General features: G+C 46.9%; 1 protein-coding gene and 1 non-coding gene across 2 annotated transcripts in view; both read left to right on the plus strand.

Moving 5' to 3' along the window:
* HSPA9 (heat shock protein family A (Hsp70) member 9) overlaps positions 1-22,786 on the plus strand; it is a 33,215-nt gene extending 10,429 nt beyond the window's left edge. The window contains exons 6-17 of the mRNA XM_075009440.1: positions 606-679; positions 783-889; positions 2,164-2,326; positions 3,049-3,141; positions 6,107-6,316; positions 10,729-10,956; positions 12,337-12,441; positions 13,551-13,668; positions 16,997-17,091; positions 19,396-19,488; positions 21,066-21,206; positions 22,054-22,786. Coding sequence (XP_074865541.1) covers positions 606-679; positions 783-889; positions 2,164-2,326; positions 3,049-3,141; positions 6,107-6,316; positions 10,729-10,956; positions 12,337-12,441; positions 13,551-13,668; positions 16,997-17,091; positions 19,396-19,488; positions 21,066-21,206; positions 22,054-22,116 — 1,490 coding nt within the window. The 3' untranslated portion in view covers positions 22,117-22,786. The remainder of the gene's footprint in view (positions 1-605; positions 680-782; positions 890-2,163; positions 2,327-3,048; positions 3,142-6,106; positions 6,317-10,728; positions 10,957-12,336; positions 12,442-13,550; positions 13,669-16,996; positions 17,092-19,395; positions 19,489-21,065; positions 21,207-22,053) is intronic.
* On the plus strand, positions 11,951-12,021 carry LOC142021418 (small nucleolar RNA SNORD63). Its single transcript, XR_012647684.1, has one exon. It is a non-coding gene; the product is annotated as a small nucleolar RNA SNORD63 (small nucleolar RNA).
* Positions 22,787-24,016: the final 1,230 nt, after the last annotated feature.

Genomic DNA, 24,016 nt, shown 5'->3' on the forward strand with positions numbered 1-24,016 from the left:
TGGTGACTTTTTCTACTTCCAGTGTTGCTTGAAAGGGAAAAGCAAGTTGTGGTGTTTTTAAATAGGGATGTGCTAGAAGAATAGGAGCTCTTCTGATTAGTCATAAATTACATTTTGTTTGCAACCAAGAATCTGCAGCGTATCAACCGTCTGTGGAAAATAGTGAAGTTAGACAAACAGATCATAACAAATGATGCTAAGAGGGTAGGTCTGTTGACCAGATATTAATATATTCAAAGGTAAAAGCGTAGCCACAAGATTTTCTGCACCCTATAAAGGCATGGAATTCTGCCAATTTTATAGGGGAATTCCCACTAACTCATTGACTGACATAGAACTGTCCTTGAGGTGACCTGCTATTCTGAAGGGTCACAGGCTCTCCTGTACTGTGATTTTTTTTCCCCTCCCCCCACCCTCTGTTTAAAACTGAGAAAAGCTTTGGGGCCATGTGCCATCTCTCCCTAAAGGGAGAGTAGTTACAAAGCCCAGACTGAGGACCCCCTATTCTGTTAATTGCTGAAGGAGTAGAAATAATGTGCCGACACCTTACAGAGAGGGTATGAGGCTTTTACTCACTACAATAATTCGATTTTTTTCTTTCCCAGAAAACTACCTGGGACACTCAGCAAAGAATGCTGTCATCACTGTCCCTGCTTACTTCAATGATTCTCAGAGGCAGGTAGGGTCCTGAGCCTTTGGATTTCTTGTCTGTAAGCAGGGGAGTTAATGTCACTCACACTGATCAACTTTCTTCTGTTTGTGTGTGTTTTTTTACTTTTCAGGCTACTAAAGATGCTGGGCAGATTTCTGGACTCAATGTTCTGAGGGTGATTAATGAGCCAACTGCTGCTGCCCTGGCTTACGGGCTAGATAAGTCTGAAGACAAAATGTAAATATCTGCTGATACTCTCCACCTTCTTAGCCAGTGCACTTTAGGGTTTTGTTTTGTAAATAATTTAAGACTTTGTGCCTCTTAAAATACCAGTTCATATCTCATTGCTAAGATAACACCACAGAATAACTTGCTCTATGTAGTTGCTCTTTGAGCTTTATTCCAGTCTTAACGGTTTAACACCCTCTTCTGAATCTCAGATGTTAATTCCTAAACAGCATCTTTGATTAGTTAGCAGGAGCTCCCCAGCAGCACAACTACATGAGGCTATTTTAAGTACACTCAGTTGTGGTTGGCATAATAGCTCTGGCATAGCTCTTCCAAATGGTTAAGAAATTCCTTATTTAAGCTTAAATGTTGTGTAAAATTCTCTAGCCAGTCTTTGATTTACTGGCATATAGGCTACAAGATATTTTCCCTGGAAAGCATTTGTTTCCCTGTGTACCTATTAAGACGTTTATTTTTATTATCCTCTGTCAGCATCACTTCAGTTTTGCTGTGATGGCTGACCTGTTACCAAAGGGATCTTTTTGTAGATTGTTGCTGTGAAAGTGCTCTCTGCTTTCCTGAAAAGCTTGTCTTTGGCTGTGATTTGCTGGGGCTTTAGCGTCATACCTTATTTTGCCATTGGCATTTATATGGGGCAGGCAGTGAATGCACTTTTCTTTTGAAAGAACATTTAAGTCTGGTTTCACTGCAGTGACTAGTGCCATTCTTTCTACTTTAGTCAGTACTTGTAGGCTGAGAGCATTGGTCAATATGGAGTTCCCCTGAAGAAACCTTCCTTGTGAAGGCAAATGGCAACAATAACCAAGGTTATAAAATGGTACAGTCATGTAATCCATGTGCACCCAGAACCTTCATTTGAAGTCAGGAATTCGAAGGGTGCTAGGAATGGGCCTATTGTGAAAGTCTTAACTCCCTTATTGGAGAAGTCCTCTTCAGGGGAAACTTCCTATTCAGCAGTTCTCTGGGAGATGAAAAAATTGAATATTGCAATAAACCAAGTGCTAAAATAAAATAATGGGCATGATCCTGCCTGCCTTGTGCACCCCAAGCTCTGTTTAAATAGGAATGAGATGTCCCCATTTGGGGAATTGGGTATTTATGGAATGCAGTATCAGGCCTATTATCAGCCTTTGTGGGTAGTAGCTTATGCATGCTATGTAAAGGTTCACATGACTATCTGCACCGTCTCATAAGTTTGAAACTGTTCATGCTTAAAGACCTTGCCTTTAAAAGGTGTTGACATGCAGTCTGTTTTCTTTTAGTATTGCAGTCTATGATTTAGGTGGTGGCACTTTTGATATTTCTATTTTGGAAATTCAGAAGGGAGTCTTTGAGGTGAAATCTACCAATGGTGACACTTTCTTGGGTGGTGAAGATTTTGACCAGGCTTTGCTGCAACATATTGTTAAGGAATTCAAGAGAGAGGTAAATAATGTGTTGGCATAGATAACATGCCATGTGAGATTTTGGTAATGTTCCTTTGAGTGCTTCGAAAACCAGTTCTTTAAGGTCTAGGGAACTCCGAAGTACTTTGCAAGGTTGAGGATCCTCTTCTGTATTTGTGTGTGTAAGTTTTAGTTGGCCGTTAACCTAAAGGCTGAAAGTGTAAGGTATTAAAACAAATTGTTGGGCTGGTGTTTAGTGTTCTGCCCCCTATTTGGCTGAAGACAAATACCATCTAAAGAGTTAAAAACTCACAGGAGTCTAGGTCAAACAGAATAGCAACTCTTCACTTCTTCTGTCCACAGAGACAAGGTCAAGGGGAACTGTCCTACAGATAATTCACCCCCTTTCACTTTGTAAGGCTGTTGGCCAGATAAATGCACTACTTACATCGTAAAATTGCATGCAAGTGAGGCAGCCGGGACATTGTTCAGTCTAATGTTAACTCTGTCATTGATCCAGTGTTACTTTCAGCAAAGCCCAGTGTCTGTCCCAGGTCTTTTAATAATTAGCAGATATGACTACAAAGCTACTTCCTCTCGTGTTTAGAGCTAATGTATGTGTATTCGTCATTATGGCTGCAAGTTTTTGCATGTCTTTAGTGCAGTGGGGTGGGGGTGATTATACAGCAAATGGCAGCTGTTGGATTGTGGGTTTTAGGAGACTGACAGGTCTCTTGTTAATGCACATTTCTCCTTCATTAGACGGGCATTGACCTAACTAAAGACAACATGGCTCTTCAGAGGGTGAGAGAAGCATCAGAAAAAGCCAAGTGTGAGCTCTCTTCATCTGTGCAGGTGAGGTGGCTGGATCCTAAAGTGCGCTATGGGGCCTCTCTGACATGTCCCGTTGCGTATTTTGTTCACCAGGTAAAGGTGAGCTAAGAAGCCGTTTCAGTTGGTAAAACAAATGTGAGTTTGTGCGGAGAATGTCATTCTGGGGGAAATGCTTTGACAGGCTGGTTTTGGTATGACGAATCAGAAAATTGAATGTCTGTTAGGTGATGCAAGAAAATTGCTTAGAACGACAGCTTTCTCTCCCTTCTGGATAGGAATATTAATTCTAGATTTGACCCCAAAAGCTGGCCTCTTTCACCTCTAGGAATATCAGATCTTCTCAGCTCTTATTCCAGGAGACTTGAAGGAAGTGAATTTCTGACAACCCTGCTTCTGATACATTGTGGCTTCAAAATCTTGTAGCTTTCAGTGTAGCCACTCATTGAACTACTTATTTGCATGACAATGAGAAAATAATTCTTTTAAAAGCTTCACACGAGAGGGCTAATCACAAGACCAGGGATGGGGGACCTTTTTTCTGTCGGGGGCCTTTGACCCATAGGAGAAAAAAAGACATGGGCCACACATGGCTCTGCAGAGTAGAGTGGTTGGGAGCAGGCTCTGGGCTTCTTCTCGAATCAGGGTGTGGGAGGGAGCTCTGTATTGGGGCTGAGGGGGGGTTGGTTTGTGGGGAGAGGGTGCAGGCTCTAACTGGGTACCCCGACCTCGAGCAGTTCCCAATTATCAGGGACGGCACAGTGAGGCTAAGACAGGCAGCTCCCCTGCCCCGAGTCGGGTGCCTTTCCCAGAAGCTGCCATGATGTGGCCAGGCAAGTTTACATTGGGCTTGCTGCCTCCAGAGCTCCCGTTGGCTGTGGTTCCTGGCCAGTGGGAGTTGCAGGAGCAGGTGAACACTGACTGAGCTTCCTTGATTGTCCTTGTGCCTGGGACAGCTGATCAGCCTGGTGCCCTACCTTTCCCCTCTGCAGTGGGGTGAACTAGCACTTGTGATTCGTGCTTCTGGAAAAAGACTGCCAAAGCTCAGCTTCCAGCCTGTTATACAGAAGACTTGGTGTGGGCCCAATTTGAAATTAATCAAGGAACCAGAATCAGTTAGTTTCCCCAGTCCTGCACTAAACACTCAAATCTCCCTGACCCTCTGCACCATCAGAAGCCCCTAGATCCACCTCTTCATCCAGGGCTAACAGCTGCTTCAGTGAAAGAAGCAGTCTCATTTAGGTGTGGTTGAAATCCACCAGTCTGGTTGGAGTCATTGTTCAATATCCAGTATTCATATTCTGAAAAGTGTTAAGCACAGTTATTTCAGGATGGGAGTTTTCTTTGGTTGTCAAAGTGGGGAGATCACAGGAAGCATGGTCCTTAGGCCGGTCATGATGGATAAATAGTTCTGACAAGAGCTTAAGAGACTCAGATTTGCCAGGTTATAGGAGAGCTTAGAAAATCTTCCCTGTTCTACCACGTAGTGCTTCTGTACTGTGCCAGTGAGAACAAAATAAGCAACAGCTTTCAGGCAAGTCTTTTGGGGTGATTTTGACTTTGCTATCTAAGAAGCTTGACTTTAGGCTAGAACAAGGATACATTTTGACTTTAACTTGCTTTAGCCTCTGTGTCTATGAGGCGTTAATGTTTGGTAATGATTTGTAGTGTCAGCATGACTCAGCACTTTTGCCATTGTTTTGATGTGCTTTAAAATAGTGCAGTGGCATTACAAGCAGGGAGGCTGGATTTTAAGCCTAGCATAAGTAATTGCACAACACATTTTAAACTATTAATGTCTGGTTCTTAATTTTAAATGGAAATTATTGCTTAAAATCAATTCCTTTTGCTTTAAAATGTGAATGTTATAAAATAGAGGGTTTCTTGTTAGGAAGCAGTTGATTACTGCTGTAACCACTGACACAGCCTGTCTTTTATATAAAAGAATTAGATGTTAGAGGTATTTGGTGAAATAGTCTAGACTCTTAACAGCAAATCCAGTTTTGTCCTGTGTGTTCTGTCCTTTCTGGAGATTTACTTTCTTCTACCTGGTGGGGTTTTTGCCTCTCCTGAGAGAGACCTTGATATCAAACACATTGCATGGAGTAAGGAGCTACTGGGTTTTTGTTTCTAGTCTTCCATTCTTGTGTGTTTTTTGAGATAAATTTATTAGTGAACAATTCACAGCACTGCCGAGTTAACTGTGAGCAGCGCCTGGCTCAGTTTCATACAATTCCAAAAGGTTAAATGTACAAAAAAGGTCAACCACTGAAGAGACATGGGCAAGAATTCTTGGGATTTGTGTGAACCATGGAGGTTCTGTGATTGCACTCATGTTGTTTCCATTCAGATGTGGATTGCTTATGGGTTATAAACAGCCGATGTAAACAGATTTGGTCTGTAACCTGCTTATACATTAATTCATCCTTTATAAGACATAACTGCAAATTTAATACGTGTGCTCGGCCTCCTTAGGCTGAGGCTACAAGATATGGGCTAGAGTTGTGTAGAAATCTTGTGTGTGCAAAACAAGTCTTTCAAGTTTCCTGAAGGGATTCTTACAGGAACCTGTTGGCTTCATCTCTAAGTGACAAGTTGTCACAGTTAAGTGCAGGTTGAACTTCTCTAATCCAGCAACATTCATAATCTGATGTGATTTATAGTTGGCTGGACAAGGAACACTGATCATGAGCGTGGCCAAGTGACCCATGGTCCCATAAAGTTTGTGTGCAGCCACCTGTCCTGGCTCTCAATGTTCTGTGCTGTTCTTCGCTGTAATGTATCCCTAACTAAGAGCCCACTAAGCAGTGGAAGTGTTGGTAACGTGCTAGAAAATGACCTTCCATGGCCTGGCAAATTCTCTTGTTTGGCACCGGTCAGGTCCCAAGAGTGCTGGATGAGAGCAGCTCAATCTGTGCATAACTGAAAGCCATACAATTGCTTGTCTTGATTTCCTGCTTCTGATACCCAGTGAATTCTCATTTTGCAGACAGACATTAACTTACCCTACCTTACTATGGACGCTTCTGGACCGAAGCACTTGAACATGAAGCTGAGTCGCTCGCAGTTTGAGGGGATTGTAGGAGATCTGATTAGGAGGACGATAGCGCCTTGCCAGAAAGCCATGCAGGATGCTGAAGTCAGTAAGAGCGACGTTGGTGAAGTCATCTTGGTTGGTGGCATGAGCAGAATGCCTAAGGTAGGGCATGTTCCCCTCTGACTTGCACTGGGTAATGCCTTTGTCCAAGGATTGAGTTGCCTTTGTCCGAGGATTGAGTTGCCTTTCGTAGGTTCCCTTTAAAATGCTTTTGTGCAACACAAATAAAGGCAAGTTTGAATTCTGGAAACTTGGACGATGCTGTAGGTAAGGGGCTGCCTATGTAGCTAGCAGGATGAGAGGAGAGAGGGAGCAGGATCAGCCATGTCTACTCATGAGTAGAACAGTTGCCACTACCTGCTTGTGTTGATGTTTGACTCAGAGGGGCCTGTCCATCAGATGCTGCTAATGGCAGTTTAACCTGACCAGAAGCCACAACTCTCTGGTCCTGGCTCCTGCCTTGTGTGGGCTTGACTGCAGACGATACTGTTGAGACATAAGAACGTACAGTATTCTCTCTAGCCTGGTAGGGCAGCTGTGTGGTCAGTATGCTGCTGCCAGATGTATGACCTCTCTGGAATTCACTCCTTGTCAACTTATCTTTGCCATCTAGGGATCTTGTAGCTTTGCTGGTTTTCTGGCTGTCAGCAAAGCCATTCTGTCACCTGCTGCTAATGTGTGATTGGGTATGTGTTTGCTTCATCCGATGAGCCAGGAGCATATTTCCCTGGCCTTAAGCTCTTAGTACTGGCTCAGATACTTGACTTTTGTATATAGGGTGATAAGGACCAACAGGTGTCTTAGACTTGTTCTGCCAGTATGCAGTGCCTTGAAGTTTAGGGCCCACCTGCTATTGATTTCAGGGTCTCAGATTCCAGCCTTCAGAAAACTGCTCAGCTCCCCAAAGTCTGAGGACCATAGTTTGTGCCAGGGTGTCTGCAAAACTTGGACAGTGTTGCTGCTGGGTGTCTCTTAAACTGCATCTGCACAGCTTAGAAAGACCCATGGCAGTAGTAGAATAGGAGGTAGCAATGGCGGGGACATATCGGACCAAGCACCAACCCAAAGCTAAATGCCTGCACTGCCTGCAGCACCACCAAGTCAGTTGACTTTGCTCTAAAACTCACTAACCGTGGGCTTGTTGGCAGGGTGGGCCTAACCTTGGCTGTTCTCTCCCAGCCTCTGGAGAGGGATAAAGAATGCTCTACTCTCTAGGTACTGTGGTACCAGTCAGGTGTTCGCTATCTGGTGGTGACTCTCAGCCACCAGGATCCAGAGTACCTTGCTGGGGAAGGGCTGCCTGGGCAATTCCTTCAAGGGGTTGTCTGCACAGCTGCTTTGAGTGCTAACTGGAGTTCGACTGAGCTGTCTGATGAGGCTGGAGAGCTGCTTCTGCTAGCTCCCAAATGCTGTGTTGACATATCTCTGGGATGTGAGTCACAGGTTTGCAGGACAGACGAAGGTCCAGTGATCATATTTCCCCTTTGCTAAAGGCCCTGCAGTTGGCACTGGATGCTGTATTTTCCTTGACTTCTGAGCCTGTTATGGGGTACAGTGGTCTGAGTATGTGACCCCGCTCTTACATGGCTGTCCCCCAATTCCTACAGTAAACCCTGGAAATGTGCAGTCCCCACCGCCCCCCCAGCTCTGCACAGCCCCACCTCAGCTCAGCATCCACATACAGCTCCTTCTCACTGCCTGCCTCTGGCTCTAGCTCACCACCCCTCAGGTGTGACTCTGGCTCACCCCTCTGCATGTGGCTCTACCTCTGGCTCACCACCCCTCTCACAGCTCTGGCTCAACCCCCTGCCCCCCCCCAAGTGTGGCCCCGGTTCCATCCTCCCACCCCAGTTTAAACCACCTGCGCACAGCTCCAGTTCAAACCACCGCCACCCCCTGCCCCATGTGCAGCTCTGGTTCAAGCCCCCACACTGGTTCAAACCCCCCCTGCATGCAGTTCCAGTTCCATCCTCCTGCCCTGGTTCAAACCTCCACGTGTGGTCCAGTTCACCACCCTAGCAGGGTTCCAGCTCAACTCCATCCCAGGCTTAGCCCACTGCCAGGCTTAACCCTCACCAACTGCCCTCCCCTCCCCCCCCCACCACCCCAGCACTTATCTTTCTGCTCCTTCCCCAGCTGCAGAATGTGCCTTCTGCCAGGGGAAAAGCCAGGCCCCCACTTAAGTGAAACTTGGGTTACGCGAGGGTGCATGGAACAGATCCCTCGCGTAACTTGAGGGTCTGCTGTATTATATGCTGTTAGACAGCTGTCTCCTTCCACCACATGGTGGGAAGTCCTTCCTGAAACACTGGAAATCCTTTACTGGTAGAAGATGTTATACAAATGTCAGAGCAGCATGTGACCTTGCAAAGTTACATAATGCTTCTCTGGCTGCTCTCACTCAAATTTTAACTGCAGGCCTAGTGGGCATATAGACACCCTGAGATCTGTGCCTGTGGATTGCACACAGTAATACAGCTTTCCCTCTCTTATACAGCTTCTTGCCCAGCTCCTCTTTGCACTGTTGGGTGGGATCGGACAGTCTTTGGAAACTGCTCACACCAAGCCAGTGTTCTGGGAAATGTCAGTCTCTGACCAGTACAGCTTCCCCTTGCACTCTAAAACATCCCCCTTGGTGGGGGAAGCTAGTCTTCCTGCATGTTTCACTGTGTCAAGGCAGGTCTGAGCTGCAAGGAGTGCTCAAAGGCAGAGGAGTTGGGGCTGAGCTCACAACTCCCCAGGAGCATGGTTCTCACCCGTGTAGAAAATGGCACTCATTAACACAGCTGCAGATTCAGGGGGAGCTTTCAACATCTAACTTCTTGGCAGTGAAGGTGGGCTGGTGGGAGAGGAATTGAGAGCCCTGGAGGGTGTTCACACACCCAGCAGTTACTGTCTGGTGCATCAGGTCTGGATCCAATGTAGTCATCAGCCTATTGTTGTGAAAGGGCTAAGTGCAGAATGTCTCATCTGTAACAGCACATTCGATAAGAGCCGCTATTCGTTGGCCCTCCAGTGGCTTCATTGATGGTAGAATACATTAGATCAGCAGTTCCCAACCTCTTCCAGGCAGGGACCCGTTTTCATCATTCAGGAAGACTTGGGTGACCCAAGGCCGTTCAAAAATTGGGGTTGGGGAGCAGTGCTGTAATTAGCTAATTTTGCACCTCAGGCATGAATGTAAAATTGTTTCCCTTCATGTCTATATGTGCATAAGGCATTTCATAGAAAAGGGGAAAATACATTAATAAAAACACTACATTTCCTATAGTTAGAGCTGTGGTGGTTCAAAGACACTCATCCCCAAACTGCTCCCCCCAGCGTGAACCCCGCAACAGGGGCTGGGGAGTCACACTCGGGCTGGAGGGAGCTAGGGGAGTCACAGGGATCCCTGGCCCTGCAGCTGGAAGCCATCTGGGGCACAGAGCCCTGACACAGCAGTGCCAGTCACAGGATCCCCAGCTGGGTGCAGAGGAGATCCTCAACCCCTGTGGCTGGGGTGCAGAGTCCAAACCAACTCTCAGTCCCTAGTTCCAGGCTTAAGCCTCCCAACCTCTGCTTCTCCCCCCCCCCCCCCCCCCCACACCTCACCTGAGCTGGGTGCTGCTCCTTTAGCTTCCTTGCTGTTTGCCCTGTACCTCTTTCACATGCTGGTGGGCAGTTCCCTACCCTGCAGGGCTGAAGTGGTACTCAGTTCAATTGATTGGTTTAATGGCCTGGTGACTTAAGTCAATTAAGGAGTTGTTACCATTTCAGTGTGAATGACTTGTCAACAGCCAGCTGCAGAGCTGCCCAGCCCAGCTGGCCACCCTTTTCAAATCTAATCGTGACCCATAGGTTGGGACACCCAGCATTAGATTGTGTGCCCTGTTCTTCTGGGGCTTTTCTGACCTGCCCCTAGTACCGTGCTTGCCACTGCATGTCAGTCCCTGTGATGGTGTCCAGCACTGCAGAGACTAAACTTGGAATGTGCTGATAACTAGTGGGGAAAGAATGCTAGACTTGTGCCCAGCTGGGATAAGTGATCCCTGTGCTGCTCTAGCAGAACTGCGCTGTTACTGCTGTGTGTGGTGAGCTACGGGTGGGTGTGGGTAGGAGGATTGAACTCTGGGGGGCTTGTGTTCTTCATCCCCTTCCTGGGCAAATCACAGCTGGCTGGCTGGGTTGAAAGCAGTGCTCCAGGAGAGGGAATTGCCTGTTTTTGGGCATCCTACACAGCATGGGCATAGGGCAGATATGGGTGTTCCTGAGTCCACTCAGCCAGGTGTTAGGAGGTGCAGACTGAGGGAGGGCAAGCGTCAAAGCTAGTCCTGGGCCTGAAGCTCGGTCTCATCTGTCACTGGATGACAAGGAGGAGTGGGGAAAGGGGACTGTAAAAGTGAGTGGTCTGGTTGGAGGACAGATAATGGGGGTCCTTCCTCATAGTGCCCCCCCCGGGGGTGGGGGAGCCTGGTGGCTGAGCTGTGACAGCAAGAGCCATCGCCCCCCACGGGTTGTGTTGTGTGTTCATTCAGGTGCAGCAGACTGTGCAGGATCTGTTTGGCCGTGCTCCTAGCAAAGCAGTGAATCCCGACGAAGCTGTTGCTATCGGGGCCGCTATTCAAGGCGGCGTGTTAGCTGGCGATGTCACAGACGTGCTGCTGCTGGATGTGACGCCCTTGTCCCTGGGAATCGAGACTCTGGGAGGCGTCTTCACTAAGCTCATCAACAGGAACACGACGATTCCAACCAAGAAGAGCCAGGTGAGGGTCAGACGCCTCTGGAACAGTCTGCTTACAGCTGCAGGCATTCGGTGCCCCATGTTCTAGACCCTCCCTTACCCTGGATTTGTCCCATGCTGCCCAGGTGGATCGTGCCACTCAGTGCTTTCTAGGGATGTTAACTCCTGTTGAATGGGTTAACCAGTTAAACTCGTGGCGCACTGGGGATTGAGGCTATTCCAGCCCAGCAGGAACATGGTAGTCTGTGGTGCTGCTGTGTGGCTGGAGCAGCTCCCATCCACAGCAACCTGGCCTGGGAGTACCAGTGGCGGGGGTGGGGGGGCTCCAGTAGTCCCCAGGGAGAGGTCCTGCAGAGCTGGAGCAACCCCCTCCCCCCCACCTGCAGTGGGCAGGGGTCTTCTGCAGCCCATACCAGTTAACCAGTTGCACTTTAACATCCCTGGTGCTTCCCCACCCCCCCGTATCCTGGCCGACTACTTGATGGTGTCACTCTGCTGCTTGTGGCAGCATGACTGGAGGAGTGCTGTGCAGAGGTGGCAACGGGCCTGACCCTAGGGCCAGGGAGGGAGAAGGTGGGACACCCAACATAGAAAACAGATACAGGGCATGAGGGATGAGCACACCCAGCGGAGATCCAGCTGGCTTAGGAGTGGTCATGTGGGAGCACTTTAGACTCAGATGCATCGTCATGACACAGGATGAGGGATGCCTCGTGTTGCTCTCTAGCAACCATATGAGGCCGAGGGGTTCTTCAGCTGACAAATCATGGATCCTGCAATATGCAGGCTTTGGGGAGGAGGCCAGGAGAGTCTTCTCTCCTTTCCAGAAACCTGGACATAATTCCAAGTAGAATGAGAAACTGAAGTCAAGCCCCAAATGAGACAGATGTCTGAGTATTTGTTCTGTGCTGGGGCGGAGGTGGCTATCAACCTAGCACGCACAGCTTCCCTCTTTGGAAAGTGTCAGAAATCCCATCGTCCATTGTGGGTTAGAACAGGGCTCTGTGTGTGTGTGTGTGCTGTGATGTTACTGTCAACACATCATTCTGAAGAGAACTGGTGCGGAGACTTAATATAACTGAGCACAACGCAGAGCCAAAGCTGCCCTTGCTGATCTGGACTTGTAGAGGAAATGCCCTTCCCCATTTTGCAAGGGTATGGGAAGATTGGGGTTCTGTGACCATGTACAAACACTTCAGGTGCCTTTGCTGAAATCTCGTGCTGGTGTGTGAGAATCTTTTTCTTTTTGCCTTAACATCTTGACTGTATTACAAAGCATGTGAGGCATGCAGGGATAATGCACCCGTAAAGTGGTTCTTTATCCCTGCAGCCTATGCTGTTCTGTCTTTTAGTTCAGGGGTTGTAAGCTGCTGGCTGTTTTGGGTCTCTCCCCTTTCTCCAGGTGTTTTCTACTGCAGCTGATGGGCAGACTCAAGTGGAGATTAAAGTGTGCCAGGGAGAGAGAGAGATGGCTTCTGACAACAAGCTTCTTGGCCAGTTCACTTTGGTACGTTTGTGCTAAATGTTCGCAGCCTTGAACTGCCTTTATTTTGTAAGTTCCAAGCCTCCTTCCATTTTGTGTGACACCCCCTGAAAGTGGAAACTCAACAAAGCTATTTGATTTTACCTGTAGTACAAATGCACAATAAAAGTGTGTGCAAAGTGATCAGAGGCCTTACTGTCAGCCTGTGTTTAGTAGCCTTGTGCTCTTAGGAGGGGCATTACTTTTTGTACCCATGAAACTGCATGTTGCATCCTGTGGCCAGATGTAACTCAGTCTTAAATCCCATGTTTTACATTAGTCCATGGGGCAACCAGTAGCTGGCCTGTTACCTGCTCTCCAAGTCCCTTTGGAGCAGCCTAGATTGTTAGACAGCAAGGGATGATTTGTGTATTGGATGTAGTTGCTGCAGTTTGGCATGCCTGCTTGGTTGATGCTTTTCATGAGTGGTTAGCTTGTACAGGCTATGTGTTCTCCTGATCCACGTGGATGCTACTGATCTAATTTGGTGTCTGCTGTTGACAGTCTCTTTAAAGGGTGGTCATGTTGAATAGGGACTAAATGTATCTGGGCCACCTCAAATCTATACGGGAGTTCTTAAGAGGTCGCTTCCTGCTTGACAGCCTGTTAAGTCTAGTTGCTAGAAGGTGCTCATGGCTGTGTATCTCCTGAAGCCTAGTGAATCTTACCATTTAAACTTGGTAGCCTTAAGGAGTGTACTTAGCAAGCTGGGGCTTGGGCCTCCCCAGAATAGAGCATTAATTGAGCAAAGGAAATTGAACTTGCTGCCATTCATGAGTGGAGAAAGTGACGTATTGGCATTAAGTTGTAAAACAGCCTTTGCTTCTGCTGTAAGATTCTTCCCAAGCCAAACGTGTGAGCTCTGCTTGTGGTATTTACAGCAGCTTTCCCAACTTCTAGGTAGATGTTCATTCCTGCATTAAATTTGGTCTGCCCCATTACTTCTGTCAGAACTAATTTGCCACATGAGTTTTGACAGGCATGTCCTGGGATGTGCTTTGAGGCTGTTCTGTTTGGATTGTCAGCTCACTGTGGTAATGCGCAGAGCACTGAAGGCTTGTGTACACTAACAGCTAAGCTCTTCTGGCTTGCAGGTGGGAATTCCTCCAGCGCCACGTGGAGTGCCCCAGATTGAGGTCACGTTCGACATTGATGCTAATGGCATTGTTCATGTTTCGGCAAAGGATAAAGGGACAGGACGTGAGCAGCAGAGTAAGTGCAGCTATTGCAGGGTCCCTGTTTGAAGGAAATGAATGGGTGCACTCTGAATCTGTGTACACAAACCCCAGTAATGGGCAGGATGTCTCAGGGCAGGGCAGGATGGGATCCCTGCCCTGCAATGGTTTACAGTCTAGAGTCAGACATAGCACCGCAGGGGAGAGGTAGGACCCATTGTATTTGTTACCATTATTCCTGAATAACTGGTATCAGCTCCGCTATGTTAAAACTTGAGCAATAGGGATAGGGGCTGGGGACTGCATCCAGCCCACCAGGTTGTTTTCTTCAGCCTGCTAGGAAGCAGCTGAGAAGTGAGCTCCCATCCACCAGCTAAGCACCTGGGTGGCCGTCTGGGAGAGATTCAGGTGCCAGCGTGCTGGCAGGCAGCATGTGTTTCTGTTGATTGTGCACATGCAGATAAGATTTGTTCTGCCCATGGATGGTACTGTTAGAGGGAACGCTGCCATCCATCTGCCTGGCGCACAGCCCACCTGATCTGAGCATCAGGCACTGTGCTTAAAGTGAGGGGAGCCGCAGAACCCAACATGTCAGGCTGTGGTGCCACCTAATGGTCCAGCCACCTCTCCATCACTGAAGCAGGGGTGGGGCTCCTCCCTGTGCCACCAGTGTCTGGTTGCTGCCTTCACATTGGTTCCCACATCCTGGTGCCAATCTGATGGGTCATGCTCTTTGCCTGTCAGGAGGCACATCTGAAGCTGGGCTGTAATGTCATGAGGCCCCTAGTACCGGAACTGGTTCTCTGCTCCGATTGGACCCTCATGAACGGACTCTGCCGTGGGCCAGGCTCCCTATCAGCTCTGTCCCAGGGCACCCTGGTCTGGTTGCTTTCTCCCTACTGGCAGAGCAGTGCCCAGCCTCTACTGCTGTTGACTGTCTGCTCTCAACAGTCAGCGGAGAGGCAGTAATAAATGGGTGGCATGGGGCAGGGCCAAAACCTGTGGTAATGGGGGAGCAGAGTGGTTTGAGGAAGTGCTGGTGGCTTCAGTAAAAACTGCACCGTAAACACCCTGGCTCATGCCCGAACTTGTGTTTCAGCATAACCCAGCAAAGGGTTTTAGTGGCTGTTGTGACCATCCTCTACTACCTTAAAGCTGCCCAACTTCCATTTAAAATGAGCCTTGTAGGGGAGCAGTCCTTGGTGAGGCTCCTCACTAGTGGGGAAATAGGACCAATTTTTAAGTCCTCACATCAGCATAGGAAGTTGCATTGAAAGCAGTCTGTCTTGCTCCACAGAGTGCACTGATACAGGCAGGAGAAAAGTCCCCTTGCACCTTCAAGGGGCAGAGGCTGTCCATTTCTTTCTTTTGGCTTGCAAGAAGGGCAGGGGCTTGATCTGTAACTGGGATCCTGGACCAGGCTGGAGCTTCCTTGGCACACTGTCCTTTAGAGAAGCTACTGTCAAATGCTAATAGTCCTAGCAACTTATTGTCTAGTTGTGGCATCAGAGTGCCAGGCACTTGAAAATGTGGCGCAAGTACCATCTGATCGAACAAACACAATACTGGGGTTGTACTTTACTCCTAGCTGCTCTGCAGCAAGGATTTTAAAATCCACTGGCTTATAGCAGATTCTCCTGATAACCAGCTGATCCAGATACCTTAGAAATGATGTCTTTAAACTGCAAGGAGTTTGGGGAGCTAAAGATATCGCTGTTTAGTTAACCAGTCAAATATTAGATGTACCCTTGCTGCTGTAACCATTAAGGATTACAAAGTCTGTAGGCTCCTGTAACTTTGAATGTGTTCTCCCAGCCAAAGTGGATTGCTGGATGTCTGCAAAGCTTGAAGAGAAATTGTCCTTAGCACTTTTGTATCACGGTAATTTGACTTCTGCTTTTTTGTCTCATGCAAAAATGGCTTATTTGCCCTTCATTCTAGCATATGGAATTTCTGAAGGAATTATTTGCAAGCTATATCTGATGCAAACCTAATTAGAAACTTGCTTTAAGTTCATGGATATTTTTGGGCTCAGTGCTGCTACTGTAACTGGCAGCAAATACCATTGATGCCAACTTGATTTTTGGAGTGGAAACATCCCCTCTTTGTTGCCTTGTATTGGCTGGGTGCAGGCATTCAACAGCTAAGGGGCACTTTTCTAGCTTAGACACTTCTTCTTGGACGAGTTCTCATCCCAACTTTTTGGCTATCTGTAGTGTATAATGAAGGTTGTGACCATGGTCTCATTATAAAGTTCTGGCACAGTTGTCTCTGAAGTTCAAGACAGACTATGTGCCGTTACGTTTAGGGTTTAGATTTGCTGACCCCTTGAATGCTCTGAACAATTTTAAGTGCTTAATGAGATGATGACCTAAAATTGGCTCCCTCCCTGAAGGGTTGTGAAATATCTATAGTGCCTGCCTCTTGCTTTCCTTTGAAGTTGTATTTTGCCATCTCACTTGAAATATGGAGAGTGGCACAGGGGCTTAAACAAGGCAGTTTTCACAGGGCAGCAGCAGGGAAAACGTGGCTTTTGTTTGAAGCTAGCTGCAGGTCTCCCCCTCCATTGCTTTCAGTGAGAGCTTGTCTGGGAACAGCATTGGAGCTTGTGGCTGAATTGCTCTGGGCTGCTTTCCAGAAGTGAAAGGAAACTCCATGACCTGATAAAGACTCCTGCATTCTGAGTCAGAATACCCCCTTAGCCTGAGGGCCATTTACCCTGGCTCACTTTCCACATGGAGTAACTGAAGAACAGTCTGAAGTGACTTGCAGATAGTTACCAAAGAGGTTTCTGGTGCAGCTGGAAACAGAGCTTTTGTCTGAGTTGCCAGACTGTTGTCTTGTCTATTAGGTCAAGCCTGTCCTAGCACGCTTCTGTCCTTGTACTTCCTAGTAACCCTCAGTACAGAGATACGTCAACCAGAATGATAAACCGTTGGCCACTCTGTACGAAGCTGCAGTCATTGTGCCTCTTTGAAGGTGCACGAGGGTTGGTTTCAGCTGAAGAGCTGAATGCTGTGCCCATCAGCCAGTCTTCACTCTGTGTTTGAGAGCAGGTGGATTTTTACCTACCAATTATTAAATGCAGCACTGGGAGTGAATGTCATAGGGGATTGGCACTTAGTTTATGTTTATACTGAACATTATCTGTGGTGTCCCTCTGGCATTGGCTCACATACATGTTTGGTGCTAGCAACTCTAGTCTGAAGAAATGATCCCTGGCACTATAAACTAGCTGGGGCAGCTAGAGCATTAGTGTAGGCACTTACTCACCAAAAGGACACATCTTTCATCCTCTGCTGTAGGGGAAGCAATTAAAATGCAAAGCAGCTTTCTTTAATACTGTACTTTATTTTCCAATGCAGTTGTGATCCAGTCTTCTGGTGGCCTCAGCAAAGATGACATTGAGAACATGGTGAAGAATGCAGAGAAGTACGCAGAGGAGGATAGGCGAAAAAAGGTAACAAGATGGTGAATGTTGTAGTCAATATCAGTACCTAGTTTACAAGACAATCAGAAATCTGTTCCATGTTGTGAAACTGCCCTCTACTGAGAGTGTCTGACTGGATGTTTAAGGGGCAGCTTGTGGTCATAGGTCACTTATGTTTGCATGTCCACATGGACATTTAGCTGCCTAGATAACTTTGTCCTGCTACAGCTAGATTTCTACATGCAGTTGGCTTTAACTCCAAAATAGTTCTATAAATACCAAGCTTACTGATTCAATATTTGGCCTTACATTTACATGCAAAGTATTTTTAAAAATTATTTTCTAGACTGAATAAAAAGGATTGAATTGTTATACATATACAAATTCCTCTACGTGTTACTATTCTGTGAACTGAAGTTTAAAAATCTGGCTGGATCTACTTTTCATCAGATGCTGTTTGTTTACGTTTATTTGATGTTGTATAACGAAGCTAGATCTTTCACTTCCAGTTTCTTGTGAAATAATGCAGTGCTGCAGCTTTTATTGCAAATTCAGCAGGCAGCTGCTTAATCTTTTTTCACAGAACTCATTGAAACTTTGGTCCTAATTCCTGTGACATGTAATCCCCTTTTAATGTGCGATTACAGCACACAAGTTAAAATCCTGGTCGCCTGCATCTTGAGTGCTGGCTCTCGTCTGTGTCTTGGTATTTGTGCTTTGTGTGCGTACGAGTTCCCCATTCCCTCTAGGGAATATGACCTGAGTCCCTACTCACTTCGTCAAAAAGGAGTGACGCATTCTGCATGCAAATGATCCAATCTGTAATGTTCATAGGGTTAATGGTAGGAACTAATTGATTCAATGAGGGTAAAATTTAATGAAATGCTCTTCTAAATATAGAACATTGATCTGAGCAGATGATACTGTAGGATATGACACTGGAATATGTTTAGAGACTGCAGAAATTGACATGAGTGCTTTACACTGGTCTCATCTATGCAGAGCTAGTGGTCTAGTTTTGGCAATGTTTGTAAATCTTAATCCTCAGAAGGGTGAGGTTCTGCTACAGACAAAGGCTAGACTATTGGAGCAGCATGCTGTGAAAGGAGATGGTTTCTCTTCTGCTTCATACTTACAAAACCCTGAGGTTCTTGGCTTTTGGGTGCTGCATGGGCTAAAAAAAGTATTTACAGGTCCCAGCTATTTGCCTAACTCATTGTATTCATATAGTGGCTGGATTTGGGACTACATAGGGCTTGTGTAAAGAGTGCTGAAAATCCCCCCCCCCCCCCCCACAGCTCCTTGTCTTGTCACTTTGTGTTCCTAACCCACTGAGCTAGTTGGTTGGTTTCGAGTGTCCCAGGTGGCAGTGCTGCATTGGAGCAGCTGCCCCTCCACAGAGAGCATGCTCTGCCGACAGCCATAGGTGTGTTCTGTTGTCTATGTACTTAGCCCACAGAATGGAGTGACCCACATACATGGATGAGGGTGGTTCATGCTCTGGTTACCCTTTCCAGCTCTTGGCCTCTCTGCAGAATGTATCTGCTCCAGTGCGGGGGGTGGGAGTAGAGGTACTATGAACTTTGAACCACAGAGGAGGGTGGTTAGAAGTTTTGTTAACTCCATTGCCCTTTTGAGCCTTAGGGGGTGTTCTTCCAAATGGGGGAAACATCCAGACCTGCTCTGCTTGAGGCTGCCATCAGGGTGATGTGGATTAATGCATTTGAGCAATGGGCCATGGTTCATCAGCCCTGTAATAAGGCAGAACTGCATGAGGTCCCATGCTAGTTACCTTGAAACCAGGAGATCTGGTAGGGACTCGTATTTCTTGACCAACCAACCTGATGAGCAAAAGCAATTGAAATGTTGCAGAAAGCATTGGGTCACCACAAATCTGAAGGACGCCTGAATGCCCAGAATGCACAATATACCATGTTGCTCCTAGTATCTGGCTGCTGAGAAACTCCATAGCTGGCTTGGAAAGCTGAGGCTCGATGTTTCTTGCCCAAAATACTGAAACAGACCACATTGCTTACCCTAGTTGGTGCTACCAGCACTTGGGACAGTCCATGCACAGAAAATGCTATGTGGTTAGTCTCACCATCTGGGGGTTTCCTGGGATGTGAGAGTTGAGATGGCTCATTTGGATTTCGAAACAGAGGGACCCATAAGTGACTTGTTTGCTTAACATGAGGGAGGGAAGTCAGCAGGCCTTGTCTGAGTTCTTCCCGTTGCTGTTCTGCTAGGCCATCCTGTCCTTGGCCACTGCAGCTGAGTTGTGTAGCTATAAGTGTTGTATTGCACAGACTTTTACCTAGCTGTCAATTTGCCCAGGAACGCATCGAAGCTGTGAACATGGCAGAAGGGATCATCCATGATACAGAATCCAAGATGGAGGAGTATAAGGATCAGCTGCCAGCAGATGAGGTGAGTATTTTCTGATGGCTTTGCTAATTGGGCTCCAGTAACTTCCCTCTGGAATGAGGACTTGGTTAGGCTGTAATCTCTCAGGGGTTCTTACCTCTTTAAAATAGCAGGTAGGTAAGACCTCATAAAGAAGCAGACCTCCAGGGTACAAAAAGGATCCTTAGCAGTGAATGACAGGCACAGCCCTGGGCTGTATGGGAGGATATTTTCTTGAAGCAGAGAGTTAGCTTCAAATCCTGAGTTACAACTGTCATCAAGGTGTCAGTGATCTATGCAGATGATAATGTGAAAAGCTTTTCAGTAACTGTACGCTTGATCAGAAAAAGCTTTGTAATGTCAGATTTCCCAAGGACTCTTCTTTAAAGATGCAACGTATGAAACAAGTTTTCTCTGCCTGTGAGGTTAATAAGCAAGAAGAGAGAGCTTCTGTTCCATCCTGAGTCTCAGAACAGTGGGTGACCTCACATGGACAGCACCCAGGAGCTCGGGTTGCAGTCACTCTGTTTCCATCTTTTTACCTTGTGTGAGTTGGATGCTTAGTCAGAGGGGTTTTAATATGTTAGTGGCTGCTTCATCTCTGTAGCCTTAACTTCAAAAGCTGCATTTTAAAACAGTTCATAAGCTGAAAAAGTAATAAAACATCCACTTCAAACATAGGATAATTGTGGGTTACGGGCTGGGCCGGGGGGTGGAGATTCTTGGCACAGACCTTAGATTAGCTAAAGATGTGATCATTCTATTCAGGTTGCTGCTGGGCTTTTCTCTAAAACATGTGGCTGCCCCAGCTGCTTGGGTACCCCAGTGAGGGTAGAACTTGTTTCCCTGGTAGTAGGGACAGAGAAGGCAAGTGAATGATACTTCGCCTTTGAACCACAGTTGCCCGGGAAGTGCATCCAGTTCAGTCTTCTGTTGTACTGGGTGCAGGGGGCAGTGCAAAGAGCAAGGGGAATCTGTTGTGAGGCTTCAAGAACGTAGCTTTCCTTCCAACCTGTGAGGCTGAAAGTGAAGGAGTGACAGCGCTACCCCCGTTCAGCCTCTCGCAATGGCTGAGGGAGTGTCCCAAAGCCTGGCAGCTCAGTCAGTGCAGCTGTCCCTGGTAACCTCACATTGCCAGTCCTGCCTTGAATGCAGTGCTGGTCTGACGGAGGTGTGCTGCAGTGTGGAGGGTTTGACAGATGGCAGGATGGGACCGTACAGCTTTTGTTTGCGTGGTCATGCCTCTCACCCACCAGAGGTGGGTAGCACAAGGTGGCTTGCTTATTTGCAGTGTCACCGGCCAGTGAGGCCAGCTCTTGGGCAAAGGGAGCAGTGCTGTCTTCATGGTCCTTTCAATCTTTGGCCTCTCTGCTGAGGCTGCCCACAAGGTGAGCAGCTAGTGCTGGCTGTGGTGTGCTTGGTGATGAGGGATACATGCCATTAGAAACCAGACAAATTGCTAGGCACTGCGGGTTTTTAATATGGGTCTTAAATCCTCTGCTTTTTGATGTGAGGGGGGGAGGGTGTGCGTGCTGCAGAAGGAAGAGCTCTGTGTTAGTGGACAAAGTGCAAAGTAACAGCGGTTTGTACCTTGTTCACAGTGCAACAAACTGAGGGAAGAGATTGCCAAAATGAGAGAGCTGCTGGCTCGTAAAGATACCGAAACGGGAGAAAACATCAGACAGGCAGCGCTGAGCCTGCAGCAGGCATCCCTCAAACTCTTCGAAATGGCATACAAAAAGGTGGGTGTACAGGCCTTGGGGATAACATGGGTACTTGTACAAGGAGGGGAGTGAGCAGCTCATCCAAACTAGCCCTTAGAGGCTTGTCTGATTCTGGGGAGCTGAAGCCAGATGTCAGCTTCCCCTACAAGGCAGCTGTTGCATAGTGACATCTTTTGAACATCTAGCACAATGTCAGGAGCTGTCCAGCCAGTCGCTGGAGTTCTGAAGTCTGAGCCACCAGATAATGTAGTATTTTGTACCTACTACTGATCTGTCACAGGTTGTTTTACTTCTAATATAAAGTTACCTTAGTAACAGAGAGAGCTGTGCTAGTCTGTATACTATCAAAACAAAAAAGCAGTCCAGTAACACCTTAAAGACTAACAAAATAATTAGGTGATGAGCTCTTGTGGGACAGACCCACTTCAGACCATAGCCATACCAGAACAGACTCAATATTTAAGGCACAGAGAATCAAGGTTGACAAATCATAAAAATGATCAAGGTGAGTGAATGAGGGCAGAGGGGCAGAAGTGGGGAGGGAATCCTTTTTTGTTCTGATAAATTTACATTGTAGAAGCAGTCATGAGAGAGCTCAGATAGGTTAGAAGCTGTACTTAACTGTTGTACGTCAAGATAGATGGGCAGCAGGCAAACCTTCAAGCAGAACTATGAGTGAGTACCTTTCAGTGAGGGTAGAAATGATACCATGTCCAGATGTTCAAATGTAATTATTAAAAGCCATTCAATGATGGCAAACATTACCTTGCTGTCAATCCAGGCAAAACCTGGGTAGCCGCTTCCAAGCTGGCAGGATGTCTCTGTGGGTATTGTGTTCTGTAACAGATGGTGTCTTTTTCCACAGATGGCGTCAGAGAGAGAGGGGTCTGGTGGGACTTCTGGGGATCAAAAGGAAGAGAAACAGTAGAATGTCACTTTTGCACACAGACTGCAACAGGAAGAAGGTGAAGATTCTGAAGCTTGGGAGCAAAGGGATCTCTTCCTGAGCAGAAATGAGCAGAATTCAGTCTTACTGTGTTTTTGCAGTATTCTATATATAATTTCTTTAATGTATAAATTTAGTGATGTGTCTACTAGATGAATCATCATTTCATGGAAGTTAATTCATGCAAGGCAAAGTTCTAAATATTCAGCCCTGTGGTATTGTCGGCTGAGTGGCCAGAGGATTCCCTCATTTACTCCTGATATTTGACGCATTGGAATACTACATTTGTTTTTAAAAGGTTTGAAACCATGTCACAGATTCTGGGGTGGGAATGGGATTCCTGATGTATCCTCTTTGCAGGGCCCAGCTGCTCGTGAACTGATCCGTAACAGGCCTGGGTTCAGTGGTAGGGCCAGCTACATTGCTAGAGAACATGAAATCTGCAGCTAGCTTAGTATTCTTGTACTGCAAGAGAATGGGTTACTTTAATTTGACTGTAACTTGATTCCTCATAAATACGACTACATGGAAGTTACATGTGATGTTTGTCTAAGCTTTCTGCTCCACACCCTGTCTGTTCTCTGCATAGGGTAAAACAACTTCCCTGATAATAAAATTGTTCTTACTATGTCAATTCTGGATTTTTTTTTTTTTTTTAAATAAAAATGGAAAAGCCTCTGACTTCCCTTGAGTTTTTGGTTAGTTGCCTTCTAGGGAGTCGGCATGGTGGGCACACCTGCTGCTGGCGCACACTAGAAACCTCTGCACTGTGTTGAGGTACATGTGCCTGGTGCTTGCACGTGCTTCTTGAAACATAGGGATTGTCCTGCTGGCTCAGATGGTGCTTTGTACAGTCAGCGTCCTGCTCAGAGACAGACATTGGCACACTCTTCTGGAGCCAGTCCCAATAATGCACAATTACAGACCTTTCTTCAGGCATGCAGTTAGCTGGTGTTAAGAAGATTCAGGGTTTATACCAGAGGTGGGCAACTTACAGGGGCCACGTGGGGCCCATTGGGGTTCCATGTGTGGTTCATGCCCAGGGTGTCCAGATTCTGCTGGCTTTTTCCCTGACTATTACAGAAGTGACACACTTAAAGCAAGGGCCACGTGAAGTGAGGTGCATGCTGATTGGCTGCAGAAGGAGCGCATACAGTTCAGTCACTATTGCATGCCATGACAATGCTGTAAATTGTAGGTGTGCAAGCACAGTTAACAAAACTACCCGGTGCCAGGAGATCGCCTTTGTTACAACAGTCTTGCAGCTCACTGAGATGGAGGGCCAGTCCTGCCACACTCTCACGGGCCTAGGTTATCAGTTGTTGGTTCCTACCCATTGTTGCTACATTATAACACACTTAGTTGCCTTTGACTGTTCAGGTTAATGTCTGGTGGAGGTGCAGTCTTGGAATTGCTCAGAGGAGGACGCTGAATGCAAAGTGAGAGAATGAGAGAAGCTTTTATCTAGTGAAACTTAGTCAAAAGTCCAGTTTCTGTAAACAGGCGCACAACCAACAATTGTCTTATCGACTGCTTCCTCTCATGAGCTGTGTTAACTGCCCCAAAGTAGTGATTACCTATCCCATCTATCCACTCCCAGGCTGCTGCTTTAAGTGCCCACCAGTGGTTTCACTTCTGTGGCAGCCCTAATTTCTATTTTCATCCCACTTGCAAAATCCTCTCATTCTGTCTCCTCCTGCACCTGTTGATACTGATCAGAACATGTATCACAGCCACTTGGTTTTCCCCTAAGGTTGCCTGTGCTCTGTGGTTGACAATTATCAAATTTCCCACTCAGCTGTAGAGTCTAGGTTAGTGTCCTCCATCCCTTGCTGCTAGCCTCTATCTGCTCTACAAAGCTCAATGCTTTTGTTTTCCTTTA

This window comes from Carettochelys insculpta, chromosome 15 (assembly GCF_033958435.1).
Source record: "Carettochelys insculpta isolate YL-2023 chromosome 15, ASM3395843v1, whole genome shotgun sequence".
NCBI lineage: Eukaryota > Metazoa > Chordata > Testudines > Carettochelyidae > Carettochelys > Carettochelys insculpta.